Source organism: Staurois parvus, unplaced genomic scaffold (genome assembly GCF_062004578.1).
Source record: "Staurois parvus isolate SC_StPar_1 unplaced genomic scaffold, SC_StPar_1.0 ptg000009l, whole genome shotgun sequence".
Taxonomy (NCBI): Eukaryota; Metazoa; Chordata; class Amphibia; order Anura; family Ranidae; genus Staurois; species Staurois parvus.
The window spans coordinates 1948251-1960909 of NW_028317805.1; the positions used below are offsets into that span (position 1 = coordinate 1948251).

Genomic DNA, 12659 nt, shown 5'->3' on the forward strand with positions numbered 1-12659 from the left:
CAAGCAGTGCATGTTTGCAGTCTGGGAGGGGGAAGAGTGTCTTAGTAAAAAGTAATATTTTGTAATTATTGGAATTGGGCTTTAAGAATGTGTTTTCCCTCTAAACATTTCAGGTTTGATGACACAATTGAGAAAGGAGATTGTACAATAACCCAAATCACCCAAAACAGACTTCCATTAGTGTGCCAAATATAATCTGCCTCTGAGAGGATGGATTGGTTGCCATGGACGTTTGCACCCTGCTCAACTTTCAAGTGTTTCATTGGGTAGCATCACCTGCCCCTAATTCAGAAAACGCCTATAAAGCCTCTTTATGTTAACACACAAAATTAATCAACCAGTACATTTTCTGCTGCAGTAACCAAACAGATTTACTGTTGATTTATGTAGTTAGCAGATCGTTCGGCAAACATGCTGCGCTCAGAGAAATAGAAGCTGTTCAGTGGCCGGGTGTAATTATCTAATTAACACCCTCCTATGCTGTAGAGCCTTGCCATACATTATTCCCATGCTGTAGAGATGATAATAATAGCTGTGCAATCACACTTTACATTACTAATTCCTTCCCTTCTGTAAACAGCCGTGCTGCTGCAAATCCAGTGCAGGCCTCCATCCCTCCTGAGCCTGCAGGCCCCGGCAGATAAATTTGGAAGTTACTGTGGAGATGCTCATCCTGGGAGTACAGTCACACCCACTGGTTGCTGAGCAACAACATATTTTAAGGGATTAAAATAACACCAACGTGACTGCAGCAAAATGACAATACTAATACTGCAACATTATTCTATATGATCACCTATGGCAGAGAGGGGCCTGAGGATAGAAGTATCTAATACTAGATGCATTACAAATTACAAAACAAACCATGTCAAACTCTGTGACTGCAAATGACAAATACAGTGCAGAATATTTTATAAATAACCTGCAAAAAAAAAATTCAATGCACCTATACTGATTAATAAACTTATGTGTATTTATTTATTTATTTTGCATTGGCGCCTGCAAAGCATTGCGACCTCGATCAGTGGATAGCTGGTGCAATGCTCTGAATTCTACAGACTGTTCCTCTAGAGCAGTGTTTCTCAATCTTTTTGCAGTCAAGGCACCCTTTAAAACTATGGACAGTCCTGAGACACCCTTTACAATTATGGACAGTCTTGAGGCACCCCATTCTAAAATGTGAAAAACTATTGTAATTGTTTTATATAACGCATCCACACATGTAGGCCACCAACATTAGAGGTTATTTATTCTTCCAAAGCAAATACACTTTTGCACACTGGTACTGTTTCTCTTCTCCCTCAGTTTTTGTCCATCACTGAGCTAATGTGACCCCAGCACTGATGGAGAGGGGCAGGGGAGGGTCAAACTAGGATTCTGTGCAGACAGATGACATCCTCCTTATCAACTGATGATGTCATTGGTTGCCAGAATTTCGGTGGCTAGAAGGTCGTAATGGTGCACAATGAAAACCTGTGGCTTTGTGTAACTAAAAGGCAGGCTTGCTCCACCCGCTGGCTTGTAGAACAAGTTTTGGACAATTTTTAGCCAAGGAACCCCTGAAGACACCTCAAGGCACCCAAGGGTGCCTGGGCACCCTGGTTGAGAAAGGCTGCTCTAGATGAAGGTCCTTACCAAAATACGGACCTTCAGTTATGGTGCTTGAGAAAGTATCAATAGACTACCAAGTGCAGCAATGTCACCGCACTTGTGCTCCATTGAGAACCATGACAGGTCAGATCTCTGTAAATTAATTACTTAATTTATTTTGCATTATTGCACAGCAACGCCAAATTTAAATAATGATAGGAGTCAGTGAGGAGAACCACCTCTAGGTACTGTAAGTAGGGGAAAGGTTGGGGGGTGAGGGGCTGCAGACTCTGACCATGTTTCGTGTTACACTCTCAACATTTAACCTGAAATGTGGTCAGAAAGATGGACTCCCACCCATATGTTACATCATAGTGACACTTTATTGATTCCCTCCAAAAATCCAAAGCTTCTACTGGAAGGTGGGTAAATGCAGAGATGACGTGTAATAAGCAGGAGCTCTTAACAAACCAATCACATTTCAGCAAAAGAGTCAATATTTGTAGCTGTGCAATACAGCATGGTACACCCCAATGCTGAACTTTTCACTTCTTTGCTAAGAAGACCTGATAAATAATCTCTCTGATCTTAAGGAAACCTGTTGTAGGAGAGATATGGAGGGTGCCATTGCTGACCTCTTTCTAAAAGTACTATTGCATCATTCTGATATAATGGCTTTAGTAATTTCCAAGTCAATCACCTGAAACAAGGATAGTAATAAAGATTTCTGACTTTTCCTTCTTATTTGGTGCATATTTCTTCTAGGTCTGAAATTTGCTAGACATCATTTTCTTGAATAGGTATCATGCCAGCGCAATCATAGTGTACATCTATATCAACTAAAGCCTTAAAAAAAAAAAAAAAAAAAAAAAAGATGCCAGGAGGTAAAGACAGACTTCATATGTCCTTTTACAAAAAATAATTTCATCTTACTCATGGCAATTTTTTTGGTGCACACTTCCTACAGCAAACTTGGAGTGCAGTGTATACTATCTGCCTACTCCTCATCTGTGAGATGCTGAGAAAGGAGCCAGAAGCCAGGATGATATAACTCTAGCGCATATGAGCAGGAGATTCTCAATCAGTGGCCACCCAATGATCAAAGAAAGAAAAGGTTGGATACAGAGGAAGAAGTGGCAGGGACAGCAGAGCTTTCACTGCTGTAGGTGGGCAAAATCAAAAGGTAACTCTGCCATAATGTGCAAGTATGCATAGTATACTTGTGCATTACAGTAAGAGCTTCCACTGCTCTATACACTGCAGTTCTGCTTTCAAGTTAAGCTGTGAGGGTGAAAATATGAGAACAGCCATTGCGAATTTGTTTTTAAAAGGTGCAGGCTCTAGGGCTCTTTCATACTGGCTTCACTATCTGGTCAATGACCTGGAACAAGCATGCAGCTGGCAAAGTCTGGAACACCCTTCTGTAACTCATTAGATAATGAATGTAGAATTGGGTGAAAGTCTTAGAATCTGCAAAAGCAGATCTCCTATCTTTATGCTCACAGATGCCCTTTAAAGTGCATGTGCAATGCACCTAGCTGTTGCCAAAGCCTGTAGTAAGAAAACTAATGGTGGATATACACTAGACAAAAAAATCATTCACAAATATGTCTTTTGGACAGTTTGTTCATTTGTCATCCAGTTAACGGACACAAATTGAAAATCAGTAGTGACATTTTTGGGCCCCCCCAAAAAAAAAAAAAATCAAAGGAAAAGTTTCAAAAACTTCTGTAGAATGGACAATAAATTGAAAGGTCAATGTGTTTCTCGCCTGTGAAAAATCTAACTGTTGGTACTGTGAATATGTGACCCAGAAGCAAAAAATGGACAAAAAAACAGATTTATGTCCATTAAACGGTTTATCGTTCAAAATTCGGTCATTACATTATAGCAATATTGTTTGAATGATTTTTCAACTAGTGTATGGTTAGCATTAGACTCCATTGTAATTGGTTAAGAATCACTCCTCCCATAACCAAAGATACAGTTGGATTAGCTGGATTCCATCACCAACTGATCTAAATCATATTACTTTGGCAATGGCTTGTAAATGGCTTACCTGCTCTACAAAGGCATTGCAGATTTTAGTACTATCTGAATAAAATATTTTTTTTTTATATAACCTGAAATGACCAAACTGTAATGAACAGCCTCCAACACAACCCTTGTGGCTCTATAAAACAGTTTACACAGGACACACTGGCACATATAGCTCCTAAACTGTGTGTATATATATGTTTTTTTTAACATACATATACACTACACACACATACAAATTAACAACTTTACAGACAGAATTAAGATTTTTCATTCTACCTGTCTCACAGTTCACCTGATATCACAGCAAACGTGACAGCTATCTTTAGCATTCACTGACCACTATTACGTACACCTTCTTAGTACCTAGAAAATGCCATTGACTATACTATGTTCTACTTATTATGTAAAAGGATTACAGACATTACCAGTGTCTTACAGGCACTATATTTTGCCACAGCAACCCGATTCACACTTTAAATTTCTACTACAGGTTTAAATATAAATGGTTGCTATGAGACATCACAGTGAATTCCTATTAAAAGGTTCTCGGATGCTGTATCTGCTATATTACATATCAATTATTGGAAGGGAATGACCATATCATTTAGACATGCTCTGCTAATAAGTGGCTCCTAAATAACCTGCAAACATAGTCAGAAGACATGCTTATCCCAATCATCCACAGCCCACTGGTTTGCCGGCCATGTCGTTTACCAAATCTGTTTCAGATTGGCAGTCTACAGACAAGAAGAAAAAGTGCCTGATATCTCTGTCTCAATCTCCACTGCTCACTCACAAATCAGGCAGATACCTTATCTCCTTCCTTTGACATGTATTCATCTCACTTCACGCTTTCAAGCAATACTAATTACCACCTAATTAAATCAATCTGATTTGTAATGAATTGTCTAGTGCTGATAGCAGATCTAAATATGGCAGCTATATTTTTTCTGTTAGCATTCTCACATTAGTTCTGGCAGCTCTACAACCTATAATATTGTGAACAGTCTATGTTTTGTTAGGGGATGTACTGCAACTCCTAGCATGCTCTATCCTCATACAGAAGTGTTTGTAAGAGGCTGAAGATGAAATAATTACAGAAGTGTAGTAGCACTGCCTGGGGCATACATTCAAGAAGTGCCATGAAAGTTATATTTGTGCAGAAAACAGTTACTCTTTCCTTATCTCATGCCATCTACTTATACTACCTACATAGCTAATTTAAGGTTTTGGAAGAACTAGGACATTATAACAGTCTACTAACAAACACATAATTAAATCCCCATCCCTTTTGAAGCAAGCAAATAGTATGGTATAGTTACTTGGCTCTGGTGATGCCATGGTGGAGACAATGATGGGTGGTCCAGTCCTTCTGGTTATTTTCTGGTAGGGTGAGTGGAGAGAGTGCTGACTGGGTATGGTAGGTGGTGGTAGGCTCATTGTGGTTTCCATATGAGTCCCCTGTTTGCGTAGAAGCTGAGGGCTACAGTGAGGGCTGTGGACAGGAGAAGTGGGTGGAAGACGCTCTCTTTTCATAAGCTCCATGGGCACAGTGTAACTAGTAGGGTAAGCTGTTTTTGGCCCGCTGGTGATGTTTGTGTGTACAACAGTCATTGGTATGCCAGACTGGGCAGAGTAAGCCGATGCTGGACGAGGTTGAACAGGAATGGAGTATCCGGCAGTTTGCATGAACTGTGGGTTTTGGGCACTCATTCCACAAGCTGGGTAGCTGGCTGCCTCCAGTAAGTGCTGGGATGGGGCACTAGAAGGACGGCGGTTGAGTTCAGCCATTCGAGGTGAGACCGGCTGCAATGACAAGGAGTGTTGAGGGTTGGAAACTCCATCCATCATTGGGTTGTTCAGGGGTTGTGCACTGAAATCACTGCGCATGAGATCTCCCCGGTGGCTGAAGCTATTGGAGCGAGCTCGAGACCTCAGGGAGTTACTTTTCTGTGGATCTTGTCTTAGCATCTGCAAATCTGCCCGGTAGCTCTTGATAAGACCTGAAAGCAGTCTCGCCTGGCCAAGATTAGCAGCCACTGATTTAATGTCATGTTCTTCCATGACAGCCAGTGAGCTGGGCGTGTCGAACCCCTGCTGTATCAATGCACTAACAGTTGCTTCAGAAAGGCCTTCATTCCTCAAGATTGTAAGGAACTCCATATCTACAGCCCTCTTTAGTTCTGCTCCAGAAAGTGACACTGGGGCCTGAGAATGCGATGGAGTTAGAGTACCATCATAAGCGTCATATGTCATCTTAGCAGTGACATTATCCCTTACTGAGCCATATCCCCGATTTGCAGAGATAGAGGAAGTCCCCAGAGTGCCATCCATGGCAGCAGATGCGTTGGGCTCCACCACCAGGCAGGTAGGAGCTGCCTGCCTCCCTCCTGTGGGATCAATGGCTCGTTCCATCATATCATTATAAATCAGTCTGTTGGGGAACGTAGATGCCTCTGAGCCATATCTGGGGTTGGGTAGATCTACTGTGTATCTGGCAGGGGATGAATCTCGACTCCTGGAACGTTGTCCCTCGTTGATGACTCTACCTGTAGGATCTCTGTACATACGACCTACTTCCTGTGAGTGATAGGGACGTGCAGGAGCCTGTTCCCAGGCCGTACGACTTGTGGGAGGTCCATAAGCATGTCCTGCACGATTTAGTATTGGGTCTCTGTAATAACGAGGATCCTCCAGGGATCTTCCAGGCAGAGAAGGCTCATTATAATAATCATGGGTTTGCACAGATCCACGCCCAGACATTGCCATTTGCCTCTCGTTGGGAAAGCTGAAGTCTGGGACAGAGTTATTCCTCACTGGCCTGCGGTCCTGATGCACCAGGTGACCTTGCTGACCTCGGATATATGCGTCTGGGTAGGAAGAGAGGTCCGCCTTTATCTCCGAGCTGCCTGGCACGAGAATATCGCGGGATCTGCTGCTTGGCAGCTTGTAAAAAGCTTCCTCTCCGTTGTAGGTCAGAGAATTGTTTATGCCGGCTGCACTGTGATATCCTGATGAGATATCTCCCTCCCAGCTGCCTTCATACCAACCTGCTGCATCCCAGCTACGAGAACGGCTGATGTTTGTGTGCCTGCCTGGAACCGGCATTGGAAAAAAAAAAAAAAAACCTTTCAGCTTAGATACAGTGGTAGAGGAGGAGGCGAGGAAACGTCTCAGTTAAAATCTTCTGTTACATGTATCAAAGAAAAAAAACACACACACAATAAACAGATGTAGCTGCACCTGAGCTCTCTGGAGGCACAACAGAAACAGGCGGCTTGAGTTACAAAAGTATCGGCTGAATTATTAATCCCAGGTAATAGAAGACGATACAGTACAACACCCTGTAGACAGCGGTCTCTCCAGGCATCAAGCACAGACTGGGTGTCCGCAACTAATCCTCATGGCTTTGGCTGAATGGTGGAGGGAACATTTTATTCATATGGATAACTGTGTGCAGATTAGAAAACCTGCAAAGCCCTAATCCGGTGTGACAGAGTGGGCCCAGACACAGAACCTCCTGATGTCACAGTAACCTGCTGCTATCAGACAACCGCTCAAAGCTATGCCTCTCTGGTCTCATATTTACTTGTGTCAGGGGAGAATGGCTGTAATGGGGACACGGGGAAAATAAAACGACACAGCTTCAGCTAAATCTCTCCCGATGAATGAGTAACCTAGCTAAGGCTAGGATTTAATAAGCACACAGTCCACACAGGCTCTTCAGACTGGGCAGAGCTCTCATCAGAGAAGGCAGGGAAAAGGCCCTAAACATAGATTGAAATGGAAAAGACGTGTTAAATCTACAGTGGAGGAGAACTTGCAATTAAAGCCGTATACCATGTTGTTTACACAAGTAGTAATGATACATTTATAAAAATCTTGGATCTTAATATTCTGGTTTGTGGAAGGGTTCAGTAACCCCTCAAAATGCTGATATTTCAAAGTGGAAGTCCCAAGACTGTAAACTTATTTCATTCAATGTAACAGAATGTGCAACTGTTCCTAAACAGGACAGCACTGCACGCAGCAGGCAACATTCAGATATTGTGAGGAGTGTCCATACAGAGCGTGGTATGCAGCATGCCTGACAAAGGGGTCCTGCATAGCACCAAACATTGCACTTTCACCGATGTGATGTGATCGCTTTAATAAACAGTTTATGGTTTTTTCAAGATCCTGGCAATATTTATTTTTATTTATTTCAGGTACTTGTATAGCGCCGTCAATTTACGCAGTGCTTTACAAATATATTGTACATTCACATCAGTCCCTAACCCTCAAGGTGCGTACAAAGGTATATGCTTTGATTTATGTTGACACCAGTCTCCAGCTGGTAATTACATGACCTATTTACTTAAGGAATAAGTTCACCTATGGAACATGTTACATGCTCCACCCATTTTTAAGGTGGAACATGTAACATGTTCTAGCATCTGCACCTTCTCCTCTGATTCCCCCCCCCCCCCCGATTCCTCTGATTCCCCCCCCCCCACAATATGGGACCCTCTCCCCGCACCCTCTGTGACAATTTGAAAACAGCAGGGCCCTGCAGGGGTTCGCCCATGCACCCACATAATTTATACAGTTTCCGGTAAATTAATAGACTACATGTACCGTAAATCATTGCGGCTGGCGGTTTGTAGTTCTCAATGAATGACCAAGGTGCTGGTGAGCATTCTGGTAGTTCATTGATCTTCCTGCTCTCTAATAACTACCTGCCTATACGAGGAATGGGCATACAGCTATCCTGAGAATCTGCAGGACTGATCGTGGGTGTAATGGTCTACAGGTTTCCTAGAAAAAAAATAATAAATGCACATTTTTTAATTTGCAGAAAAATGTGCATTATTTCTTTTTAAAAGGTGACTTAGCCATTAAAGCAGAACTAACAGGTATCAATACACCGTGCATCCAGAAAGTATTCACAGCGTTCAACTTTTGCCACGTTTTGTTATGTTACAGCCTTATTCCAAAATCAATTAAATTAATTTTTTTCCTCAACATTCTACAGACAGTACCCCATAAATGACGTGAAAGAAGTTTGTTTTGAAATCTTTGCAATATGTACATACAGTGAAGGAAATAAATATTTGATCCCCTGCAGATTTTGAATGTTTGCCCACTCACAAAGAAATGATCGACAAATCGAATGGTAGGTGTATTGTAACACAGACAGAATAGCAAAAAAACATTCAAAAGAAATGCATGTCTAACAAATTATGCACGGATTTGCATGTTTAAAGGAAATAGGTATTTGATCCCCTATCATTCATCAGCATTTCTGGCTACCAGGTGTCTTTCATACAGGTAACAAGCTGAGATTAGAAGCGGTCTCTTAAAGGGAGTGCTGCTTATCTCATTTTGTTACCTGTATAAAAGACACCTGTCCACAGGAGCAATCAAACAATCAGATTCCAAACTCTCCACCATGGCAAAGACCAAAGAGCTGTCCAAGGATGTCAGGGACAAGATTGTAGACCTACACAAGGCTGAACTGAACTACCAAACTATCGACAAGCAGTTTGGTGAGAAGGTGACAACAGTTGGTGCAATCATTCGCAAATGGAAGAAACACAAAACAACTGTCATTCTCCCTAGGTCTGGTGCACCATGCAAGATCTCACTTCGTGGAGTGTCAATGATCATGAGAACAGTGAAGAATCATCCCAGAACTACACGTGAGGATCTTGTCAATGATCTCCAGGCAGCTGGGAGCACAGTAACCAAGAAAACAATTGGTAACACACTACGCCGACAAGGATTGAAATCCTGCAATGCCCGCAAGGTCCCTCTGCTCAAGAAAGCACATGTCCAGGCCCATCTGAAGTTTGCCACTGAACATCTGAATGATGCAGAGGAGGACTGGTTGAAAGTGTTGTGGTCAGATGAGACCAAAATCGAGCTCTTTGGCATCAATTCAACTCGCCGTGTTTGGAGGAGGAGGAATGCTGCCTATGACCCCAAGAACACCATCCCAACTGTCAAACATGGTGGTGGAAACCTTCTTTGGAGGTGTTTTTCTGTTAAGGGGACAGGACAACTGCACCGCAACAAAGGGACGATGGCAATGTACCGTCAAATCTTGAGTGAGAACCTTCTTCCCTCAGCAAGGGCATTGAAAATGGGTCATGGATGGGTGTTCCAGCATGACAATGACCCAAATCACACGGCCAAGGCAACAAAGGAGTGGCTCAAGAAGAAGCACATTAAGGTCCTGGAGTGGCCTAGCCAGTCTCCAGACCTTAATCCGATTGAAAATATGTGGAAGGAGCTGAAAGTTTGAGTTGCCAAACGTCAGTCGCCAAACCTTAATGACTTGGAGAGGATCTGCCGAGAGGAGTGGGCCAAAATCCCTCCTGAGATGTGTGCAAACCTGGTGGCCAACTACAGGAAACACCTGACCTCTGTGACTGCCAACAAGGGATTTGACACCAAGTACTAAGTCATGTTTTGTGAAGGGAATCAAATACTTATTTCCTTCATGAACATGCAAATCAGTGCATAATTTGTTAGACATGCATTTCTTTTGAATTTTTGTTGCTATTCTGTCTCTGTGTTACAGCACACCTACCATCCGATTTTTAGACTGATAATTTCTTTGTGAGTGGGAAAACGTTCAAAATCAGCAGGGGTTCAAATACTTATTTCCTTCACTGTAAACATTCACAGCATTTGCTCAATACTTTGTTGAAGCACCTTTAGCACCAATTACAGCTTCAAGTCGTTTTGAGTATGATGCTTGGAACACCTATTTTTGGTAATTTCTCCCATTCTTCTTTGCAGTACCTCTCAAGCACCATCCGGTTGGATGGGGAGCGTCGGTGCACAGACATTTTTAGATCTCTTCAGAGATGTTCAATCGGGTTCAAGTTTGGGCTCTGACTGGGCCACTCCAGGACATTCAGAGAGTTGGCCCATAGCCACTCCTTTGTTATGTGGGCTGTGTACTTAGGGTCGTTGTCCTGCTGAAAGATGAACCGTCGCCCTAGTTTAAAGGTCCAGAGTGCTCTGGAACAGGTTTTCATCAAGGATGTCTCTGTACATTGCTTAATTCATCTTTCCTCTGATCCCGACTAGTCTCCCAGTTCCTGCCACTGAAAAACATCCCCGCAGCATGATGCTGCCACCACCATGCTTCACTGTAAGGATGGTATTGAGCAGGTGGTGAGCGGTGCCTGGTTTCCTCCAGACATGACACTTGCAGGCCAAAGAGTTCAATCTTTTGTTTTATCAGACCAGAGAGTTTTTGTTTCTCATGATCTGAGAGTCCCTCAGGTGCCTTTTGGCAAACTCCAGGCGGGCTGCCATTTGTCTTTTACTGAAGAGTGGCATCCGTCTGGCCACTCTAGCATACAGGCCTGATTGGTGGAATGCTGCAGAGATGGTTCTTCTGGAAGGTTCTCCTCTCTCCACAGAGAAACGCTGGAGCTCTTTCAGAGTGACCATTGGGTGCTTGGTTACCTCCCTGGCTAAGGCCCTTCTCCCTTGATCGCTCATTTTGGCTGGGCGGCCCGCTCTAGGAAGATTCCTGGTGGTTCCAAACTTCCATTTATGAATGATGGAGGCCACTGTGCTCATTGGGACCTTCAATGCTGCAGAAATTTTTCTGTACCCTTCCCCAGATCTGTTCCTTGATACAATCCAGTTTCGGAGGTCTATGTACAATTCCTTGGACTTCATGGCTTGGTTTGTGCTCTGACATGCACTGTTAACTGTGGGGCCTTTTACAGACAGGTTTATGCCTTTCCTAATCATGTCCAATCAACTGAATTTCCCACAGGTGGACTCCAATCAAGTTGTGGACACATCTCAAGAATGATCAGTGGAAACATGATGCTTCAGAGCTCAATTTTGAGTGTCATGGCAAAGGATGTGAATACTTATGTACTTTTGTGGGGGGTTTTCGGTTTTTATTTTTCATAAATGACAAAAAATTTCAAAATGAACATTGTCATTATGGGGTATTGTTTGTAGAATGTTGGAAGAAAAAGATTAATTTAATCCATTTTGGAATAAGGCTGTAAAATAACAAAATGTGGCAAAAGTTAAGTGCTGTGAATACTTTCTGCATGCACTGTACATCTTTTCAACAGTTCCTAGCCAGCATCTTCTCCTTTGTGCCAGTTTTTGGCCATCTTCATTGGTCAGCAAGGGATGACATCACTAGTCAGCTAGTCAGTCCAGCACACAGAGATAGGGCCGGCCACTGTAAGCCAGGGCTCAACAAATTCTTGGTGCCAGGTCACCAGGGTGACCAGAAACCATGTCCCGGCACCTGGGGCCCCCCAGCCCAATCACCGTCGACACCAGGTGTGAGCAACCCCCACCGCCTGACGCCCAGGATATACAGCTCAGGGCGTCAGGCAACTGACCATGGCCAGATCCAGGAAGGGGTGGGTGGGAGTGCCGGGGTGGGCTGCTCCCCCTCCAGATTTCAGTTGTGATCCCCACACCATGGACATTGTGCCCATTGGTCTTCTCTCCCAATTCCTCCACTCAGGGCCGGAACAAGGGATGGGGGACAGGAGAAGAAGTGTCAGTGGCAGGGAGGAGGTGCTGGCTCTCTCCCATCCTGTCAGTGGAGCACTCTTCCATACAATGGAGTACACAGAATCGCTCTTAGCTTGACCAATACACGGCTTAAATTACCCACCCCCTACCTACATTTCCGGGAGATGAGCAGTCTTTGGAGGAGATAGGGGGCGGGTAATCAAGCTGTGTACCCTACGATATAAGAGAGATCCTGCGTAACCTCTACACTAGTCCTGTAGTTCCTGCCTGAAGGATTGGAGGGGGCAGTGCTTGTGGAAGAGGAGTTGTTTGTTCTGGAAAGGGAAAGGTAATGGGGAGGGGGAATTCGTGCTAGAAGGAGGGGAGGGAGGTGTATGCGTGTGTGTGTGTGTGTGTGTGTGGGGGGGGGGGGGTATTGGGTGTTAGAAGGCAGGATTGGGGAAGATTTGTGCTAGTGGTGAATTGGGGGGAAGGTGGATTTGTGCTGCAGAGTCATTTGGAGGGGGTTGTGCTAA

General features: G+C 43.7%; 1 protein-coding gene across 5 annotated transcripts in view; it reads right to left on the reverse strand.

The window, feature by feature from the left end:
- CTBP2 (C-terminal binding protein 2) overlaps positions 1-12659 on the reverse strand; it is a 142657-nt gene that overhangs the window by 45783 nt on the left and 84215 nt on the right. Inside the window, exon 1 of one of the 5 annotated variants that reach the window (XM_089669094.1) lies at positions 4953-6753. The exons of the other annotated variants lie outside the window; for them this stretch is intronic. Within the exon in view, the coding sequence (XP_089525220.1) occupies positions 4953-6738 (1786 nt within the window). The 5' untranslated portion in view covers positions 6739-6753. Of the gene's footprint in view, positions 1-4952; positions 6754-12659 lie in introns of those variants that run through there. 5 annotated transcript variants of the gene reach the window in all.